This window comes from Tamandua tetradactyla, chromosome X (genome assembly GCF_023851605.1).
Source record: "Tamandua tetradactyla isolate mTamTet1 chromosome X, mTamTet1.pri, whole genome shotgun sequence".
NCBI classification, from domain to species: Eukaryota; Metazoa; Chordata; class Mammalia; order Pilosa; family Myrmecophagidae; genus Tamandua; species Tamandua tetradactyla.
The window spans coordinates 89734839-89758136 of record NC_135353.1 but is presented as its reverse complement, the minus strand read 5'-3'; the positions used below and the strand labels follow the sequence as shown (position 1 = coordinate 89758136).

The window sequence follows — 23298 nt, the reverse complement described above, 5'->3', positions numbered from 1 at the left end:
TATAGTAATATTCAGATTCTCTATTTCTTTATTGATCCTCTGTCTAGATGTTCTGTCCATTGTTGAGAGTGGGGAATTGAAGTCTCCAACTATTATGGTATTTGTGTCTATTTCCCTTTTCAGTGTTTGCAGTGTATTCCTCACGTATTTTGGGGTATTCTGGTTTGGTGCATGATTGCTATGTCTTCTTGTTTAATTGTTCCTTTTATTAGTATATAGTGTCCTTCTTTGTCTCTTTTGACTGTTTTACATTTGAAGTCTAACTTGTTGGATATTAGTATAGCCACTCCTGCTCTTTTCTGGTTGTTATTTGCATGAAATATCTTTTCCCAACCTTTCACTTTCAACCTATGTTTATCTTTGGGTCTAAGATGTGTTTCCTGTAGACAGCATATAGAAGGATCCTGTTTTTTAATCCATTCTGCCAGTCTATGTCTTTTGATTGGGGAATTCAGTCCATTAACATTTAGGGTTATTACTGTTTGGATAATATTTTCCTCTACCATTTTGCCTTTTGTATTATATATATCATATCTGACTTTCCTTCTTTCTACACTCTTCTCCATACCTCTCTCTTCTGTCTTTTCATTTCTGACTCTAGTGCTCCCTTTAGTATTTCTTGCAGAGCTGGTCTCTTGGTCACAAATTCTCTCAGTGACTTTTCATCTGAGAATGTTTTAATTTCTCCCTCATTTTTGAAGGACAATTTTGCTGGATATAGGAGTCTTGGTTGGCAGTTTTTCTCTTTTAGTAATTTAAATATATCATCCCACTGTCTTCTAGCCTCCATGGTTTCTGCTGAGAAATCTACACATAGTCTTATTGGGTTTCTCTTGTATGTGATGGATTGTTTTTCTCTTGCTGCTTTCAAGATCCTCTCTTTCTCTTTGACCTCTGACATTCTAACTAGTAAGTGTCTTGGAGAATGCCTATTTGGGTCTAATCTCTTTGGGGTGCGCTGCACTTCTTGGATCTGTAATTTCAGGTCTTTCATAAGAGTTGGGAAATTTTCAGTGAAAATTTCTTCCATTAGTTTTTCTCCTCCTTTTCCCTTCTCTTCTCCTGCTGGGACACCCACAACACGTATATTTGTGCGCTTCATATTGTCCTTGAGTTCCCTGATACCCTGTTCAAATTTTTCCATTCTTTTCCCGATAGTTTCTGTTTGTTTTTGGAATTCAGATGTTCCATCCTCCAAATCACTAATTCTATCTTTTGTCTCTTTGAATCTATCATTGTAGGTATCCCTTGTTTTTTCCATCTTTTCTACTTTGTCCTTCACTTCCATAAGTTCTGTGATTTGTTTTTTCAGTTTTTCTATTTCTTCTTTATGTTCAGCCCATGTCTTCTTCATGTCCTCCCTCAATTCGTCGATTTCGTTTTTGAAGAGGTTTTCCATTTCTGTTCGTATATTCAGCATTAGTTGTCTCAGCTCCTGTATCTCATTTGAACTATTGGTTTGTTCCTTTGACTGGGCCATATTTTCAATTTTTTGAGCGTAATCCGTTATCTTCTGCTGGCGCTGCGCATTTAGACAGATTTCCCTGGGTGTTGGATCCAAAAGTTTGGAAGATTTTTCTGTGAAATCTCTGGGTTCTGTTTTTCTTATCCTGCCCAGTAGGTGTCGCTCGTGGCACACGTTTGTCTGCGGGTCCCACCAGTAAAAGGTGCTGTGGGTCCTTTAACTTTGGAAAACTCTCGCCGTCCAGGAGGTTCGCTAACTGAAGCGGCTTGGAAGAGTGCCAGCTGGCCCCGGGTCCGATCGCGGGGAGGGTTGCTGGCCACCGCAGCCCGGGAAAGCGCCCGTCCAAATTTCCTAGTTGGCCCGGGGCGCCAAGCGTGGCGGGAGGGCGCCAGCCTCAGCGGCCCGCCCGGGAGAGTGCACGTTCCCGGGGAGTCACGGGGTTGGAAGGGCCCCCCCCGTCACCGTTCTCCATGGCCTGGGGATTTCCGATCCAATTCTCTCAGTTGGTCCGGGGGGCCGCGTGTGGTGTGGGCACCAGCCACCGCGGTTTGAGGGGACTGCCTGTCTAATTCTCCCAGCCGGCCCGGGAAGGGGGAAGGGAATCACTCCGGCCGCTTGCCGCCCCGCCCGGTGAAGCCCGCTCCCCTCGGCGATCTCACCAGAGCTAGTTATCTCAGCCAGCCAGCCGTTCCAGGATGGGGTACGCTGTCTTTTTTATCTCTGTTGTGGCTTTGGGAGCTGTTCTGTATCGTTTCTACTCCCCTAGTAGCTGTCCTGGAGGAGAAACTAAGATCCGCGTGTCTTACTACGCCGCCATCTTCTCCCAAGACTTAATATTAATCCTGTTAAAACTGATAAAAAAAAAAACTGAAGAGGAGGGAACACAACCTAATTCATTCTATGAAGTTAACATACCCTAACATCTTAGCCAGTAAAGATATTACAAGAAAAGAAAATTACAAACCAATTTAACTTATGAATATAGGTGAAAAGAGTCTCCAGAAAATACTTGCAAATAGAATAAAAAAACACACTGAAAGACTCATACACCACAATGAAGTGGGTTTTATTCCAGATATACATAAAGGTGGTTCAACAGAAGAAAATCAATGTAATACATCAAAATAAAAAATTGAAGGGAAAAGAAAAACACAGTATCTTATGTTTGGTGCAGAAAAAAGCATCTGACAAAACCCAGCATCCTTTCTTAATGAAAACACTTGAAAGATAGAATCCAAGGAAACTTCCTCATTACGATAAAGGGCATAAATGGAAAACCCACAACTAACATGATAACCAGTGATGAGTGAGAAACTGAAAGCATTCCCTTCAACATGGGGAAAAAGATAACAATGACTACTGTCACCACCGTTATTCAACATTGTGCTAGAAGTCCTACCTAGAGCAGTAAGAAAAAGAAATAAAAGGCATCCAAATAGGAAAAAAAAGTAAAATTTTTGCTGTATGCAGATGGCATAATTCTATATAGAGAAAATCTCAAAAATTTTATGAATAAGCTAGTAGAAATTATAAACAATTTTACTAAAGTGGTAGGCTATAAGATCAACATACAAAGATCAGTAATGTTTTCTCTACAATAGTAATGAACCCTCTCAGGAGGAAATCAAGAAAAAAATTCCATATACAAAAGCAACTAAAGGAAGCAAACATAAAGGAATAAATTTAATCAAGGATATAAAGAATCAGTACTCAGAAAACTACAGAATACTGTTAGAAGAAATCAGAGAAGACAAATAAATGTAAGGATATTCCATGTTTATGAATTGGAAGATTACATATAAAGATATCAATTCTATCCAAGTTGATTTACACATTCAACTGATTCTCAGATGAAATTCCAATTGCTTACTTTTAAGAAATGGAAAAGTTAATCATCAAATTTGTTAAGGGCAGGAGGCTCTAATTAGCCATAAACATTTTGAAAATGAAGAACAAGTTGGGGAACTCACACTGTCTGACTTTAAAGCATATTGCAAAACCACAGTGATCAAAACACTTTAGTACTGGCCTAAAGATAGAAAATTGATCAATGGAATCAAATAGAGAGTTCAGAAATAGACCCTAAGACCTATGGTCAATTGATTTTTTACAAGGCCCCCAAATCCACTGAAATGAGACAGAACAGTCAATTCAATATATGGTACTGGGAGAACTGGACATCTATATCTAAATGGATGAAAGAAGACCCCTATCTCACACCTTATACAAAAGTAACACCTTATACCAAAAATAAACTTAAAATGGATCAAAGACCTAACTATAATAGTTAAGACAGTAAAACTCTAGAAAAAAAGTAGAGAAACATCATCAAGAGCTTCTGGTAGGCAGAGGTTTCTTAGACTTGACACCCAAAGCACAAACAACAAAAGATAAAATACATAGATGGAACCTGTTCAAGAATGAACACTTTTGTGCATCACAGAAATTTTTCAAAAAGTTGAAAAGCCAGCCTACTGAATGGTAAAAATATTTGGAAACCACATATATAATAAGGGTTTAATATCCTGAATATATAAATAAATCCTACAACTCAAAAATATAAAGACAAATAACCTAATTTAAAAACGGGCAAAAGACTTGAATAGACAATTTTTGAAAGAGGAAATACAAATGACTGAAAAGCACATGAAAAGATGCTCAATGTCATAGCTATCAGGAAAATTCAAATCAAAACCATAATGAGCTATCACTTCACACCTACTAGAATGGCCATTATAAAGAATCTCCAAACATCCATGTCTCTGTCAGCTCTAAAGAAAATGTTTTCCAAGCATCTGCATCTGCATTGGCAAACATCTGTGTCTATGTCTGTGTCTGCAGCTGAGGTTTCTCCAAAATATCTCCCCTTTTAAAGGACTTGAGTAAACTAATCAAGACACAAGGAGTCACATCTCAATCTAATCAACAGGTCACATCCACAATTGGGTGTATCACACCTCCATGACAATAGTCTAATCAAAAGTTTCCACACTACAATATTAAATCAGGATTTAAAAGAAACTGCTGCCCCCACAAGATTGGATCAGTTTTAAAACATGGCTTTTCTGGGGTACATAATAGTTTCAAACCAGCACAAAACCCAATCAAAATATTAGTGAAAGACTTGAATAGGCATCTCTGTAAAGAAGATATACAAATGGTCAAAAAGGATATGAAAAGATGCTCAACATCATTAGCCATGAGGGAAATGTAAATCAAAATCACAATAAGATGACATTTAACACCAATATGAATGGCTGATACTTAAAAAATAAAAGGAAAATAAGTGTTGGAGAGGATGCAGAGAAACAGGAACACTCATTGATCACCGGTGGCAATGAAAAATGATGCATCCTCTGCGGAAGACAGTTTGGCAGTTCCTCAGAAAGTGAGGTATAGAATTGCCCTATGACTTAGAAATCCGACCTCTAGGTTTATACCCAAGAGGACTGAAAGTTGGGATTCAAAAGTTATTTGCACACCGATGTTCATAATGGCATTATTCACAATTGCCAAAAGCAACCCAAGTGTCCACCAACCTATGAATGGTAACTAAACTGTATATACACACAAAATACTATCATTCAGCCACAAGAAGGAATGAAATTCTGATATATGCATGCATAAATCTTGAAGACATCACGTTGAGTGAAATAAGTCAAACACAAAAGGACAAATATTGTGTGATCTCCTTGATAGGGAACAATTAGAATAAACAAACTCTTAAAGTCAGAATCTAGAATATAGGTTACCAGGGGATGAGGTGGGAATGAGGAATAGGGAGTTAAGACTTAAAATGCAGAGTTTATGTTTGTAAAGATGGAAATATTTTGGAAACGGATGGTGGTGATGGTAGCTCATTGTGAGTATATATGCTGGAATATATATATGAATGTGATTAAAGGAAGAAATGTTAGGTTATATGTAAGGTAACAGAAATTTTTTAAAAAATGCATGGAACAATGAACTCTAAGTCAAACAATGTACTGTGCTTAATATAATTCTGAAAACGCACATTCATCAATTGTAGCAAATGTACTATACTAATGCAAGTGCTAACAGAGTAATATATGATAACAGAGTAATTTATTGTATGCATGATTGGTCATTAAAGCCATAACTTCTCTAATAAAAATCCATTCCTGTGACTGTGAACCCATTGTAAGTAGGTCCTTTTGATGCAGTTACTTTAGGCAAGATGTAGCCCAACTCATGATGTGTCTTAATCCTATTATTGAAGTCTTTTATAAGTAGACTGAAATTCGGATAGACAGAAAGCCAGAGGTTGCAGCAAGAAGCTGAATATCAATGGAAACTGGAAGAGAAGGGAAAGGCCAGAAGAGGTCACCATATGTGACAGAGGAGCGCAGGACCAAGGACACTAGCGGCCATCCCAAGAATACCAGTCTTTGGGAAGAAAGCATCACCTTGAGGATGCCTTAGTTTGGACTTCTAATGTCAGCATTGTGAGCTAATAAATTCCTTTGTTTAGTACAACCCATCATATGGTAAATGCTTGAGCAGCCAAAAAATGCTAAAACAATGCTAAACTAAATTAACCTAAGGCATGAATTCAGGAACTCTGCTGTATTTTTAAAGTATGGAAAAATAAAACTCAGAAGGGAAAAAAGTCTAGGTTCTGCAACTGGCAAAGCATCCTGTAGTGTGAAGGCAGCTTAACTGATAAATTTTTTGCCATTCACTGTAAAGGACATAGATATATATTATCAGCAAAATTGCCTTTTGCAACAATAATGCAGGAGTAAATCATTTTTTCTTTTTATTTTTGGTATCTACTTTTGTGGAAGCTTGCATATTGAGCAGTAAAAAGGAATGAAGTTCTGATGCATGTGACAACATGGATGAACCTTGGAGATATTGTTTAGTGAAAAAAGCCAGATGCAAAAATATTGTGTGATCTCACTAATATGAAATAATTAGAATAAGCAAACTCATAGAGTTAGAATCTAGAATACAGGTTACCAGGGACCAGATTAGGGGTAGAGAATGTGGAGTTAATGCTTAATTTGTAAAGAATTTCTTTTTAGGTTGATTGTAAAGTTTGGAAATGGATGTGGTGATGGTAGCACAACATTGTGAGTGTAATTGATAGTACAGAATTATATACGTGAGTGTGATTAAAAGAGAAAGTTTTAGGTTGTATAAATGATGTTACTAGAATAAAAACTTTAGAAAAACAACGTAGGAATGCACAACATAGTGATACCTATGGCAAATGATGGACTAAATTAATAATATAATTATAATAATGTTCTTTCAGGAATTGCAACAAATGTATCACACTAATGCAAGGTGTAATAATAGGGTGGTATATGGGAACTCTGTATTTCATGCATGATTCATTTGTAAACATAACTTCTGTAATAAAAAATTTAGACATGTCCACAGAAATAGGTTAGAAAATAAAGCTGTATTAATTGGTACAGTTTCTGTTTGAGGTGATAGTAAAATTTTGGTACTGGATTGTGAATTGCACACTTGAAAATGGTTAAAATGGGAAATTTTAGGTTGTATATATGTTACAAGATTAAAACATTTTAAAAAACTCATAGAACTTTACAACACAAGCAGTGAACCCTAAGGTAAACTATGGACTACAGTTAGTAATATAATTACAATAATATTGTTTCATCAGTGTTACAAAGGTACCACACTAATGCAAAATGTTAATAACAGAGAAAACTGTGTGGGGTGGTACATGAGAACTCTACTTTCTGTATGATTTTTCTATAAACCTACAACTGCTATAATAAAATAAAGAAAATAAAAGAATAAAAAGATGCACTTGAAAAGCTTCATCCATTTTTCTATTTCTGAAACTGGTGTCATTAAATATTTTCACCCCCAGTTACCACGTCCCCAAAGAACTAAGATGCATGAAGATCCACATTTCAATGTCTTTGCTATTAAGCTTAGGTATATGCAAAAGAAATAAAGATTTTCAAGCTTGTGGGAGACTACAAGCATGCCTCAGGAGTCTCCATTTCATGGAGACTAGAAAGGAGGACGATGGGACCAAACATCATCCCATCAACAAGAACATAAAAAAGCTAAAACTTTAGAAAACCTGGAATCAGATAGCCTGGACATGTAAAGGCCTTTTAATTTACCAGCTGTGTAGCCTGAGCAAACAACTTGATTTCACTGAAATTCTTTTTTTCTGATCTGAAAAATGGAATTTACTGATAGTGTCATTCTGGTGATAATTCCTACACCATGTTCAAGAGATGCACTTTGCAAACTGTAATACTCTTCATCAATTTAGTGCTTGGCACAAAGCAGTTACTCATTAAATACTGAATGAATAAATAAACAAATGAACAAGTCCTGCAAAGGGATAGCCCAGTCTCTCTTTAGCAATCCATGTTATCACTGTTGTAAAAAGAATATAGGCCATAAATTACTGCTGGCAAATATATTCTATTGAGATCCCCATTCATATTGGGAGAAAGAATCTGACTCATCATTTCAGAATATTTTTCTGGCATAATTTTTGCTTATATAATTATAATAAAGTTATACTAGACTAGTATTTTTACAGTATTGAAAACTTATTGTAGTCACTAGTCTTACATTTTTGAGGGGATTGGTAAGAAAAAATGCATCAACTTGAATTTGATGTTTTCCCTTAATTATTTTTCTTTATCATGAGCACTACTAACTGCATGTAGAATAAAAATGAAAGCCAACCTCAAAAAATGAAAGGATTACTTGGTAATGTGACTAGGGTAGTGTGGAGGGTATATTTTCTACTCTATAGGATCCAATTACACAAAATTGGAAACATGCTTTTGTATACATGGTTTACTCTATGAATTAAAATTTAATATCTGAGAAACATTTAGGAACTACAAGCCTGGATTATTAATATTTTAGAGGAATGCTACCAAGAGTAACAAACTATGTCCCTCAAAGATTATTGTAGCTCTTGGGCTGGGAATCTCATTTTTGCATGATATTCGAATCTTGTTTTAAAAAGTCCCCACATCCCTACACCAAACAAAAAAAAAAACTTAGAGTTTTAAAGTCTTAAATTACTTGACACACAAAATATATATCTATACAAATTCTTCTTAGAATTGCAACATGACAAAAGCCAAACACAAATTCATTCCTAAAAATGAATAAATCCCATCAATTAATACTAGTAACCCAATGACACATGACATTGGGAGGAAAATTATAGGTAGCCACATAGGTTAAAAACTAGATGAATGTTTCTGTTGGGTCTTTCAGCTCTTAAAGTTCACCTCAACCAACTTCTCCCCTCTCTCCCACAGTTACATTGAATTATATCACCATTTTATAACATGGTTGAGTTACTTAGCAATTTCATTATAAAGAAAAATGCCAGGGATGCATAGTTGAACTGGTAAAACTTAAAGCCATAAAGAAAGACATTAGAAAATTATTCATTTCTAAATGTTCTTCAAAATTAAGTGTAGATTAATGCTTTGCAGACTGTTATTTAACACACCAAGCAGCCCACATTTGAAGTGTTAATATCATATTTATTCCTAAAAGTGCCCCAAAGAATATCTTCAATGACCAAGGCAAAAAAAAGTCTTAATTTTCTTTGGTAAGAAGAAGCACCCAAATTTCTCTGATTAAAAAACAAAATTAGAACATTCTGACGAAGAAACAAGAAAGGAAAGACATGATACAGTCCCTAAGACTGGATAACGGAAATGATAATTCCATATTTTGCTTTTCTCATTCATGTCCTATACATGAGTAAAGGCATAAAGCAGCAAGAATGCAATTGATTCCAAACAATTCCAAACAACTTGGAATTTTATTGTAAACATTCCATAAAGAATGGCAACAAATTAGTCCAGTTTTTTCTTTGAATTATCATTGCTTATAATGACTGACAACTGCCAAACAAAATATCTTTTATAAACTAAGCCAATTTAGTTTACCTCTCTTTAAAGAATTTTAGTTTAATGGACATTTTGCCCATATACACAATGTTACATCAGGTCATCAGGTATTAACTAAATGATCTTCCATGTTAAGATTTTTGGATTCTAAGAACAAACATAAGGTACAGTTTTGTTAATACTGTGTAAGGGATTACAAAGGACAAGAATGATAAGTTACAGGACAAATAAATAAATTACTGATTGCCATCACCAACAGTATTGTTTAAAGAATTAACATTTTCTGTACTGCCTAATGTGTTTGGTGATACATGTAAAAACACATTTCCCAACTGTGTTTCTGAAAATTTTGTATGCGATTTTTAAAAATCAATTATCAATGGAGATTTCAATATGTATGAATAGTTTTAATTTTAGAAAATACTTATCATGGCTTTTTTATGTTAAAGTCTCATCGTCTGGATTTAATTAAGATAACAAATGGGCATACATATAAATAACAAACACATGTCAACTTTAAATTGAAGGGCCTTACTGCTGAACTTCTCCCATCAGCGAATCAGAAATTTTTAGTGTTGTTGAAGTATACTAAAGTAGGTGTAGTTTTTATTGCAGAAACAAAAGTGCGGATAAAAGTCAGCAGTGGAGCAAAGATTGAAAAGGAAATAATCAAGGATAAGGTTATACAAGAAATATAGAAACCTGAGTGCTATCCATATTCTACAATACTGCACCATGAAACATCTTTAACTTTATATTGGAATTTAAACAAAATTTGGCAAGCTGTAAAAGAAAATTCACTAAGAGATGAAAAGTAAAAATGTATCAAAAATTTTTCCATTAATTTTAACACAAACTTTGAAGGTGATTTTTGAATATTCTATTTTCAATAATATTTTCACAAAACTTCATGTTCCACTAAATATTATGTATGGGGTTAGTATTTTTTTTAAATGGATTTTAAATGTCAACAGTTTCATTTCTTCCCCCAAAACAAAATTATTCATTTCAGAACTCAAAATACAGTAATTGTTTAAAATTCTGGATATCAAAGTATACTGGTAATAAACATGATGTAAATTTCCATTTTGTGGATGCGAAAATTCCAACTTTGAAGATACGTACCAGTTGATAACTGTGCATAAAATGATTTCCAATATATATACATGAGTAATAAGGTGTTTAATTTATCTTTACCACAAACATACAAATTTTGAAAAATGCTCAAAAAGGTTTTTTATCAAAAAGTTAGAAGTGGCATTCTCTTCCAATCACTCTGTTGTTGTCTGATGACAAACTATCCATGGAATTAAAGCGAAAACAACCAATAAAGATAAATCACTCAAATTTAATTCAAAGTATTGGAAAGCTGAGTTAGATATCTGAGCACACAGTTGTGCAGAACCTGATTTGGGAATTTTACTTAGTTTCTTTAGCCTCTGGCTGTAGACAGAATTCTAGCACAAGCCGATTACTGGGGAGGGAAACAGAAAAATACACAAATAAAAGGGTAAATGAAGTTACAAGAGCAGAGGGAAACAGGTATACAACAGCAAAATTGGGCTGATTATCTAGAAGGTATGATGAAATGCATGATCAAACAGTGTATATATTGGCTAGGAGGAATGAAGAGGCAAAGAACTGGTAGACAGTGAATATGGCTGCCCTCCATATAAAATATTTATTTTTAAAGGTCTGAGATCAAGTGTGTCGAGTTGGGGGGAAAAACATACATACACACACACACACACAAAATATTTAGTCATTAGGCTAGTAGGCTAAGCTAATGAGTGCCGTGGAAGCATCCTATTGCTGGAAGAGATACACGTAGCAAGCCATAATTTTGGTGAAACACACAATTCAGTTTTCATAAACATACACATGCTAAGATCTTAAAGCTGGGAACTGAAACATTATTAGCATTCATGAGAAATATTACAGCTCATAGACTATTAATATCCAGCATAAGATTAGATTTAAACATGTGTGTGTTCTCATGGACCTAAATATAACAGTGGTTTTTCTTAGCAATTCAAAGATTTAAACTTTTTTTCAAAATTTTTAGCTCATTTCCTACTTGTTTTGCTATGGCTGAACCAAGATCTTATTTAGGTTTAAAGCGCCACTAAAAAATTTAAGTGATAAAGTACTCAAGGTGATGCAAATTATGACACATTCAGAGGAGGTGGTGTTGCAAAAAAAGCAAAATATAAAGTGAAAAACAAACAAGAAAACCCAGATTTAAAAGTAAAAATACTATATTCCAAGCTTTTATTTTCACACTTATTAAAATAATTTGCATGCAAATGGAAAATTATCTGTTTTATAATAAATGATAATTATGCTGATCCAATATACTCTGGTGACTAACTTTTTAAATCCTAATAACTGAAATCAACACTACAGCAAAATGCTGTTCTCACTAGTATTTTCACAGTATTTCACTACATATAAAATATGCTTTAAAATGTCTTCAGCCTTATTATTCTAATTATCTAAACCTAAAAATTCTTGACATTTGGAGAATATATGTGGCATTTATATTTTCAAAATAAATTATAAATAAAGCTCCAGATAGCTAAAATCACACAAATGGCAATTCTTCTATATTGCAAGAGGTCAGCTCTTCATAGAAGAATGTCAACAAAAATTTCACACTAAAATGATACACGTGATACACATTTGGGTATATCCATGACTTTAAGTAACTATGTTACTTTGATTAGGGTAGGCCAAAGTGTTATTGATTCCAGGAAAACACAGGCACAATTTATTTAGTGTAAATGCCCAAGAGATAAATAACTCAAATAGTATATTTTAACAAAAATCAAATGCAGAGTTTCAAAAATGAAACATTTTTTAATCTATACTATGGTTAAAAGTAGAAGCTGAGTTACAACCGGAAGTAGTTTTGGTTTAGTGAAAAAAAGATAACAGCAGAAAAATATGAGCTTGGTCTACTGACTAGTAAAAAAAAATTAGTGCCATTAATAATTCACAATAATTCTTTCTTAAAGCCTGAACATTATTTCTACTGCAAGCGAAAACTGTTTAAAGATGTTAGCCCCAAAATAAACCCCACTCCCTCACCCTACCAAAAGAGCAAAATTATGTGTATGTATACTCCTTCCTCTGTACTTATGGATTTTCAGATGCATGAAATGATTGAAAGTATGAGACAAACTCATTAGCTCAAGAAATATCCTAGGATGCCTAGGTATACATCAAAAGTTTGTTTTATCCTGTAAGTTTGATCTAACTGTAATAAATCTTCTATTACAAAAACAGAGACCAATATTATTCCTCTCACCCCAAAATCTAAGTTTCTTGTTATAACAAATTATTTGAAATCTCTCAAATTTGAGGAGTAAAATTGATCTTAAAATTCAAGCTCACTTATGGGACCATGTGCATTCTACTGTTGTAAACATGACCTTAAGGATTTTAAAGACTTTTTCATCTATAAAATAATGATTCAAAATATCAGTGTGCAGTGCAATGAGGTTCTTTTTTTGAAAGACTATAACAGAAGAACCATTTGGAATGGTATGAACAGAACCTATTAAAGTTGATTCAAAATACTAACTAGCCAATACATTCCAACTCAAATTAGGTGCTTTGTTAAATTTTAAGTTTCAAATGAAAACCAGTAAATCACAGCTGTTAAATAGTAAGTGATAGCAGAGATATATAAGTAGTAGTCCAAGTCTACTTACACAAATATATTCTAAGAAAAGCCTAAAGTGGAGCATACTATACTTATGAAAGTTTGTTAAGTACAACCTTTAATTTGAGAACCAACATAATTTTAACAACCTCTCAGCTTGTAACTTATGAGTATCCATTCCTACCAAGCTCTATTTATTTCTCCCTAGTCAATAATGAATAACAGCATCTATTTTCCTTAATGTTCCCAGTAGTTGTAGTTAATAGAGGTAGCTGAGCTACTATTCAAGGAAGTCATTCTTTGTGGATGAGGATTTTTCAAATGTTTAAGTTATTCTTTAAGCTACACAATTTCTATTAATGCAATAAAATATAAGAAGAAAAAGAAAATAGATGCAAGAAACTTTTGCATTTGGCACCTTGTCTAGATTGATACCTCAAGTATTCTTTTTTAATAAAGTTAATGCACACATCAGGACACACCACAAAGATTTGCTACATATTTACAAGGCACCAACCCTTTCTCATCTTTAACATGAATTAAGCAAATCAATGAAAAGCATATCAAGCCCCCCCAAAAAAAACAAACAAACAAACAAACAAACTGTAGCATAAATATATACTTCAGTTCAGTACAATTCATGAAAGTTTGGCCTGGGAAGAATAAAATAATCCAGATCGTTCTTACAATATAGAAACTGTAAACATTTAATAGCTGCCTTTAGGATTGGTGTATTGTGCAAAAGTTATTATTACTGGGTATAGGAATCAAAATGGCAAAAACAAACTATATAAAACTCTGTAAGAAGGTGCTATACTTCTGTAATACAAAAGCAAACGAGAGATATTGATAATCCATTGAGATAAAAATGTCATGCTACTCTTAAGAAGCAAATGCTCCTTCAATGTAGTAAATATGTAGTGTGTCTGTATGGGGTGTGTGTGTGTGTGTGCGTGTGTGTGCGTATGTGTGTGTGTGCACGCAGAATTTCTTTTAATTTAAGGCCTAATGAGTAAGGCTTATTTAAACAAATGACGTGTGGAGATCTGGTCTTGAAACAAATGTATACTGGCATAATGGAAAAGCACCAATGTGAAAGGAAGCAGATGTCCCCACACAATTTGCTTCGTAGATTTCCTGGTAAATTCCCTGCAGTAGAAGGCCATTGAATTTTTAAAATTATTCTACACTTATCAACTCTTAATAATTCCATCCCATGAGATGGCTAACCCTGGCTTTTTCTGTCATTTTACGCACTCTGCCTGACCTGGATGTACCAAGATTCAGAGGATCCTCAGTGGATACAAAATTGTCATTATCAGAATCATCATTATATAAAACAGTTCTCCTGCCTTGGTTTCTTGTTTTAATTCGAGGCAGTCTACTGAAACGTCCCGAAAACATGGTATCAAATTCATCATCAGCAACACGTGCACGTTTGGCTCTGGTGGCTCCTCTAGAAGAACCTCTTCCTCCTCTCCCTCTTCCTCTCCCTCTTGTGCTACCTCCACCTCTTCCTCGACCCCCTCGTCCCCTGCCACCTCTTCCTCTTCCTCCTCTACTCCATCTACCCCATCTGCCCCATCTGCCTCTTCCTCCTGTGCCTCTCATTTTCCAGTTTCTTTTTCCATTGGCATGTTGCCTTCTGAGTTTCCTTTTAGGTCTCGTTTGTATGAATTTGCTATAGTCATGGTCTCCATCTAAGTAATCTTGATCTGTTCTGGAAGTTGATTCAGAGTCAGAATCAGAACCACAGGTACTTTCAGAACTTAAACTGGATCCTAACTCTCCGCTCTCTGAGGAGGATAAATTTGATTTTTCTTTTGTTTCTTTTTTCTCTTTCTCTTCTCCTCGCATGATTTCATCTTCTTCTGATGCATTAAGTAGTTTTCTCTTGATTCCTGTCCGGGGCTCTCTGCCATCACCATTTGTAAGGGGTCCGTCAAAGGAGTGATCTAAATCAAGATGAAGGATTTTCAGAGGTTAAGGTCTGACATTAAAAAGATGGTTATTTAGGTTCAAAAGTAAAATAAACAGTCTATAAAAAAATATTTAGTGCAAAAAGATATATGGGGTAAGATCATGGAGGGTGTTGGAGTATGAACTTAAATTTGCCAGAAATGGAAAATACTAAAAGTTATGGGTTTTGTTTGCTTTGGGGGGGGCTATTAGGGGTGGGTTGGTGATGGATGGTGAGGGAGTTGGGCAGAAATTTTAAAGGCTGAACGTTAGGAAGAATTATCTGGGAACGAGAATTCATTCATTCACTTACAAATATTTACTGACTACCTACAATGAACTAGGCATTGCTAGGAGCTCAGAATATGATGATGAATGAGACAAAGGCTCTGCTCTTGTAATTTATATTTTAGTTGGGCAAGGCTGACACATAATCAAGTGAATAAATAAATTATATAATTTCAAGTAGTGTTAAGTGCTACAAAGAAAAAGAAAAGAATGTTAAAAACAAAATAGTGTTGAGTATGTAGGGGAGGGAAGGATTTTAAATAGGGAAAATGTCTCTGTAGAGGTGGTATTTGAGCAAAGAACTGAATGAATTTTTATCTGGGGAAAGAATATTCCAGCAAAGGAACCAAAAAGAGGCCAGTGTGGCTAGAGTGGAATACAAAAACTGGGAGGGGTTACTAACTAGTGATTTTGGCTGGAGGACAGTTTTTAAAAGCCATGAATTTGGATATTTAGCAGAAGAGATTTTCAAATTAAATGTAGAAAGTGTAGTCTGGTTTCTCCTCGTAGCTTATAGTGAAATGAGACAGGAAAGAGATAAGCTGAGAACTGAACTCTTGGGTAAAAAGAAACCAGAAGTTGATGTTCTGGAGAATTCTGGGATTCCTGGAAGGGAGACCCCAGAGAACAATGCCCCACATGAGGATTTGGCCAAATGTGAAACTAGTCAGCCATTTCAGAGAAAGCCAGGCTTGGACATGGAGTTATCCAGGAAGGATTTGGGAAACTCCTTATGTCTGATGGGCATGATCCAAGGCTACTGCATAGAAAGCCAACGAGAATGCTGTGGGACCTGTAGAAACAGAGCCGCCACCAGTCTGGACTGGAGAGTTCAGAGAAGGGACACACTGGAGGAAAAATAACTTCAGAGGCAAAACCATGGAGGCCAAGGTCTGAAGTCAAGAAGAGTTGGGCCAGGAGAGCAGACCCACCCAAGCCCATGGAGAGGGTGAGTTTGCCCCAAAGGCAGAGAATGGGCCTTCCACATTGTTGTAGTGGAACAGTAATGATGCCTCAGGCCTTGGAGAGGGTGAAGCGCATTCCTTGGGGTTTTGGGAGAGCCTGGCTACCACCACATGGAGGGGTTGAGTGTGTGCCCCGGAGATGGCAGAGAGTCTGGGTGCAGCCCGAATGCTTGGAGAGGATGGAGCCGAAAAAAAGGTGGTCTCCTCAATGTCCTCCAAGGTTGCATTTGACGAAAGGCAGGCCTCTGTGTAGGCCCTTAGAAAGGGTGGAACTGCTGCTTTCAGAAGCCTCAAGGATAAATGACTCTCAGACTGTGAAATCTATTGGACTTTGCCCTGAAGGTTTTCAAAACTGCTTAGGTGCAGTGACCCCTGTGTTCCTTCCTCCCTATGGAAATGTGCATATGTATCCTATGAATGTTCCTCCTTTGTATGTTGGCAGCAAATAACTTGTTATAAGCTTTCAAAGGTCCAGAGCCAGAAAACTTTGCCTTAGAACAGAACATACCTGTAACTGACTTGATGAGATTTTATACTCTCTCTAATTTTGTACTTCATTTGGATTGCTACTGAAAGGCTTAAAATTTGTGATATTGTTATGAACTTAATACATTTTGTATATGGGAAAAACATGTCTTTTTTAGGGGCCAGAGGGTGGAATGTGCTGGTTTGAAAGGAAGTATGCCCTCTAGAAAAGCCATGTTTTAATCAAAATCCCATTTCATAAAGGTAGAATAATCCCTATTCAATACTGTATGTTTGAAACTGTAATCAGATCATCTCCCTGGATGATGTGATTTAGTCAAGAGTGGTTGTTAAGCTGGATTAGGTGACCACATGTCTCCACCCATTTGGGTGGGTCTTGATTAGTTTCTGAAGTCCTATAAAATAGGAAACATTTTGGAGAATAGGAAATTCAGAGAGAGCAGAGCAGAACGGCATAGCCATGAGAGGCAGAGTTCACCAGTCAGTGACCTTTGGAGATGAAGAAGGAAAATGCCTCCCGGGGAGCTTCATGAAACAGGAAAGCCAGGAGAGAAAGCTAGCAGATGACACCACGTTCACCATGTGCCTTCTCACTTGAGAGAGAAATCCTGAACTTCATCGGCCTTCTTGAACCAAGATATCTTTCCCTGGATGCCTTTGATGGGACTTTTCTATAGATTTTCTTTAACTGGGACATTTTCTCGGCCTTGGAACTGAAACTAGCAACTCATTAAATTCCCCCTTTTTAAAAGCTGTCCCGTCTCTGGTATATTGCATTCTGGCAGCTAGCAAACTAGAACAGGGGGCTTATTGGGGGTGGGTTGGTGATGGATGGTGAGGGAGTTGGGCAGAAATTTTAAAGGCTGAATGTTAGGAAGAATTATCTGGGAACGAGAATTCATTCATTCACTTACAAATATTTACTGACTACCTACAAAGGACTAGGCATTGCTAGGAGCTCAGAATATGGTGATGAATGAGACAAAGGCTCTGCTCTTGTAATTTATATTTTAGTTGGGCAAGACTGACACATAATCAAGTGAATAAATAAATTATATAATTTCAAGTAGTGTTAAGTGCTACAAAGAAAAAGAAAAGAAAGTTAAAAACAAAATAGTGAGTATGTAGGGGAGGGAAGGATTTTAAATAGGGAAAATTTCTCTGTAGAGGTGGTATTTGAGCAAAGAACTGAATGAATTTATATCTGGGGAAAGAATATTCCAGCAAAGGAACCAGAAAGAGGCCAGTGTGGCTAGAGTGGAATACAAAAACTGGGAGGGATTAGAGATGATCACCAATTGAGGGTTTTAAGATGGAGAATGACAGGATCTGATTTTAAGAGTATTCTGGTAGAGAACAGATTATAGAGGGAGGAAGATTGGAAGTAGTACTACTACTGCAGTAGTTTAGATTAGACATGAGGACAGAAGTGATGAAAAATGATCACATCACAACAGAAGTGATGAAGAATGATTAATTTGGAATATATCCTTCTAGAGGGGTCACCAGAACCGACCTTTAATTTTAAAGGTGGAAATTGCAGGAACTGTGGAGGATTGGATATCAAGTGTGTAGAATGGAATTAAGCCTGAATCCACAGTTTTATGGCCTGTGAGCAATTTTTCTAAATTGGAGAACAACTGAAGAAGAACAGGTTTGGGCAGAGGGGTAGAGAAAACAAAATTCTAGTTTTTGATGCTACTCAAGATCCAAGTAGAGTCATAAAAAGGAAAGAAAAACACACACACAAAACAGGGGGATATAACAGTCAGAGGCTTAAGGGAGAGATGGAAGCTGGAAATAAAATGTTGGAAATTTTCAGTAAAGGATATAATATTTAGAGTCATGAGAACTGGGTGAGCTCACTGGAGGCAGTAAAGAGAAAGAAAGTGGCTGAGGTCCAAGACCTGGGATACACCAACACTTAAAGAGAGAACTAGCAGAGATAATTGAGAAGGACTGGCTACTCAGGCAGGAGAAAAACATGAGAGTGGATCATAAGGATTGCAAGGAAGAAATATTAGGGTTCTGTGGTGAAGTTGTTACAAGATTATTTTAAATAGTCTAGGCTAAAGACTAAGTTGATAGCATTAGAAACTGTAGACAAGATGATTAAAGAGTTGTAGAATTCACAGAACTTGGCAACTGACTAGATAAAAGGTAAAGGGAGAGTCAAACAGCAGTGCAATATTTTAAGTTGGGCAACTAGGAAGAAGATGGTACCATTAACTAAAATAGTGACTGTAGCAAATAAGCACCCAAAGGAAATTTTTTTAGGAAGCAATTAATAATGATACTGGTAAAATAAAGAGATGTTAGGGCTAGATTTATAAATTTGGGGAGTTATCAGCATAAAGATGATTGGAACAACCATCAGATTCCTTTTTTTGCAGAAGACAAAGAAAGTGGGAAACACTGCAACTTGGGAGCAAGTGAGGCCAATGACAAGAACTAGGAAAGTAACAAAGACTTAGGAGAATCACTATAGAGCCAGGAACTAGAAATTTATTGAAAAGGTAGTTAACAGTATGCAATGATACAGAAAGTTCAAGGGGATAGGGACTAAGGAAAGGATACTGGGTTGGAAGGGAAGATTCTTGGTGATTTTGGAGAAAAGAACTTTAGGGGATTGGTGGGGACATAAGCCAGACTCCAAAGGAAAAAGGGATGTGTGGATAGAAAGAAAATAGAGGTACTGAATATAGGCTACTATTGAAAAGCTTGATAGTCAAGGGAAAGGCAAAATGAGGGAAGGAAATGGCATGAGTACAAAGCGCAGCACAATCAGAAGAAAGAGTGAAGATACAAATGGGAGAAATAAAGGTGCTAATTATTTTAAAGTAATAAGATATGTTTCAATGGCAGCTCTCTCATATTACCAATATAAAATATAGCTTTGGAAAGCCTATTTTAAAAGTTATTTGATGCATAATTAAAAATGGTTAAGTTACCTGATCGTTCATTAAAAATTCATATAAAATAAACTCTATATTCCTATAAAATATCTGTAAAAGCATAAGAACTATTTTTCACAAACTTTAAACAGCTGAACACACTAGAACTTTCTTTGAGCATGTTCAGGTCCAATACCATAGGACTAAGCGTAAGAAGAAAGCTCACACAACAACAATAACCTTCAAATACTTCTGAGAGCTGATGCTCCTTGCTATGGTCCAAGATGGATGCACACGATAATGAATTAGGTCAGCAATTCTTTTTAAGCAAGGAAGTTTTTAGTCAAATAAAAAGTTTTATGGAAGCCTATTATATGAAACAAACAAAAAAAAAACAGCTGTTCTGGTTGAATAGGCAAGGCTCTTCTGAGTTTCTGAAGTACCTCAGAGGATCCCCTAGAAACTGGCAAAGTACAGTCTGAAAGCCACTGAGAAGGTCCCTTGGGATGGCAGAATCTGAGTTATGTAACTAGAAAATCAAAGGAAGTTGGTAGAATTGGGAGCTCATTTAAAGAAGTTTATTTCTCAACCCAAACTCTGGTTTATTGTGGTGGCCCATACAAATTAGAACTAAAGATGACATTGGATAATTTTATTAATTGTTATTAATAATTACTACTATGGTTTAATAAATGAACAATTCTAAATGAATCTAACATCTGGTTCTTATGTGCTTGGGAAAAGAACTGTTCATTTAGTTTTCTTCTCCCCATTCATTTTATATTTTATTTTAACAGACTTTAAATATGTTTGAAAATAGTTGTTAGAAATCTATTAGCAGCCTCTTCCTAGTTGTGGATATGAAATCCTATTGAACTAAAATTTGACAATATTAAAATCCTCACTAACTATAAGGACAAGCTAGATTTTTACTATCTAAGTACATTAGCACTTAAATAATTCATCTGCACTCAGTAAGAAAACAAAGAATAAATACTTGTCCATACTTATATCCTACCTTCTTTAACTGGTAAAACTCTATTACGGAATGATTTGGCTTTCCCTGGATCATGGCTATTTCCACTTCGGCTATATCCACTGAAGTTTGATGAAGAAAATGGCCCATCCAATTCATCGTCAAAAAGATATAGTGAAAGCCCTTCAGCAGCATCTGAAACTTATGTTTAAAAGGATTGTAATGTTAACATAATTATTATGTTTGCAGAAAAGTTAAATGTGCTCTATTTTTAAACTTGTATCTTATTCAATTATTTTCCTCTAACATCAAAATTTCCTAAGGGAAAAATATGAATATTTTTAGAACAAATGGTTTATCAACACAAACTTTCAAGCATAAAGTGTTAGAAACACTCATCCAAGGAATCCATCTCTACAAATAATGAATCCTCAATTTCATGTTCGCAAATACATTATAGATGAGTGTCTTGATTTATTTAAAAACCATAAAGTCACAGAATTTAAAACTAAAAGAGATTTTAAAATTTATCTAGTGTAATATCTTCATTTAATAAATGAAGAGACTACAGTCCTAAGGCCTAATATCTTAACTATGGCTACACAGCTAGCAAATGGAATTAGCATTAAAACACAACTTTTCTAAATCCAAATCCATTGCTTTTTGTTCTATAAACCTTGCTGCTTCTTCTATATCCTTAATATCGGTACTAAAATGAGATACAGAATACCAGAAACAAAAGACATATTTACCAGGAGATGAGAAAGGAGAGTTAGTTCTGACATAAGACACTGAGGTATTCTGGTCATTTTTAGGTTGCAACTTTATTTGTTTCTGTTTTCCTTTTGGACTACAAGTAAAAAGAAGTAACAATGAGCATTTTTTCTATGTTAGCAATATATTATGACAGTATGATACAAATGCTTAAGTTGACCAAAGAGGAAATACTCTAAAATTCAAACAAAATACCTCAAATAGGTAATCTGACAAAGTTAAATTTCATTTGTAAAAGAAAAAGGTTTTTAATAGAGCAAAATCTACATAAACAATGCTTTGGGTTGTTAACTCCACCTTTACACAGGCACAAGGGTCCTAAGAAAAAAGATCTCTTTGGAGCCCCTCAAATTATTCATAAACTTTAAGAAGTTAGGTAACATTTTCAAAATTCTTTTAAAATATAAAAAATCCATGTAATATACCTAGGAGCTCTGCTACTAGATAAGGAACTGCTGCTGCTTCTTAGACGTTTTCGGTACTGTGGCCTTCTTCTCTTCTGACTCTGGATTGCTGACTTATATTCAGAGATGATATTTTTAATATGATTTTCAAATAAGGCAGATAATCGCAGCGTCATGCTATATATCTGAAAAGATGGAAATTGCAGTCTTGTTTTACCAACTATTTGTTATATAAAAAAAATAAAAGGTATCAACATGCCTGGAACAGTATCAGTTACATCATTCCAAACAAAATATATACACTATTTCATACATTATAAAAATTCTACCTGCAGAAATAAAACAAGATACCATTTTCACTAAAAAATTTGTAAAGATTTCTTAAAAGAAAATATTAATGTTGGAAGGATAGGAAAAGGAAAGACTCATATACTACTGCCAGTGGAAATTTTAACTAGAACAATACGCTAAAGAAAAATCTGGCACTATATACCAAAAGCCTTAAAGATATGCACGTTCTTTAGGTAATGATTTCAATTTTTGGAATTTATCCTAAGGCGATATCAGAAAATTGCACGTGCATAAAAATTATTTTCAAGGCTGTTAAAGATGTTAGCCAAAGCATTATTTCATGTAAAGTGAAAAACTAGAAACTAAATCTCTAGCAACAGGACACTGGTTAAATAACGTAAAACTACCACACTGTAGATTACTATGCAGCCATTAAAATTTATGCTTTAGAAGAATCATAATGACATGGGAAAATGTTCATAATGTAAAAGATTTTTAAAGAGTCCTCAAAATATGAAACTTGTTGTAAAGAATATATATACACAGAAATATGTAAATATATATGCATGTGTAGAAAATACTGGAAATATATTAAATATTAATTGTAAATAAAAATAGGTCATGGGACAGCTGGCTGGCTGACTGTATCGGATGGATGGAGAGATAGAATAATGACTTGGCAAGTAAGGCGAAATGTCAAAAGTTGATGGACCTGGGTATCTGGGTGGGGATATGTTGGAGTTCTCTGTAAGGGTTTTGTATTATTTTTGCAACTGCCCTGTATGTTTGAAAGTATATCAAATTAAAGAGCTAAAAAAAAGAGCCTAATCATGGGATTTATAGGTGATTTTTTTTCCTTCTTTATAATTCTCTGCATTTCCCAAACTTTCTATAGTGAATATATGCTACTTTAATAATCAGGATTAAGGGGATTGAAAAATCAAATGTGAAAAAAAAGTATGCCTGCAGAAACTAGTGAAAATTCACTTTCTATGAGCTGGAAGTAAGAAAGTATATACCTATTGTACAACTAATTTAAAAGTTACACAGATACCAGTGATTACAAAATGCAAAAATTATTACTAATTTTTTTTGTTCTTAAGATATTTAAGCTCTGACAAAACATAAACTGCTGAATATGACTATGAATAAAAAGTTCTACTCCCCAATATAGTGCACTATTTGTATAATAAAGGGAACATGAGCATTCAAAGCTAGTTAATCT

General features: G+C 35.1%; 1 protein-coding gene across 3 annotated transcripts in view; it reads right to left on the bottom strand.

Moving 5' to 3' along the window:
• Positions 1-9306: 9306 nt before the first annotated feature.
• Positions 9307-23298, bottom strand: part of BRWD3 (bromodomain and WD repeat domain containing 3) — a 133777-nt gene continuing 119785 nt past the window's right edge. For all 3 annotated transcript variants that reach the window (XM_077146879.1, XM_077146880.1, XM_077146881.1), the window contains 4 exons: positions 21804-21967; positions 21357-21454; positions 20647-20805; positions 9307-14991 (listed from right to left, as the gene is read on the bottom strand). In XM_077146879.1, coding sequence (XP_077002994.1) covers positions 14237-14991; positions 20647-20805; positions 21357-21454; positions 21804-21967 — 1176 coding nt within the window. In that variant the 3' untranslated portion in view covers positions 9307-14236. The remainder of the gene's footprint in view (positions 14992-20646; positions 20806-21356; positions 21455-21803; positions 21968-23298) is intronic.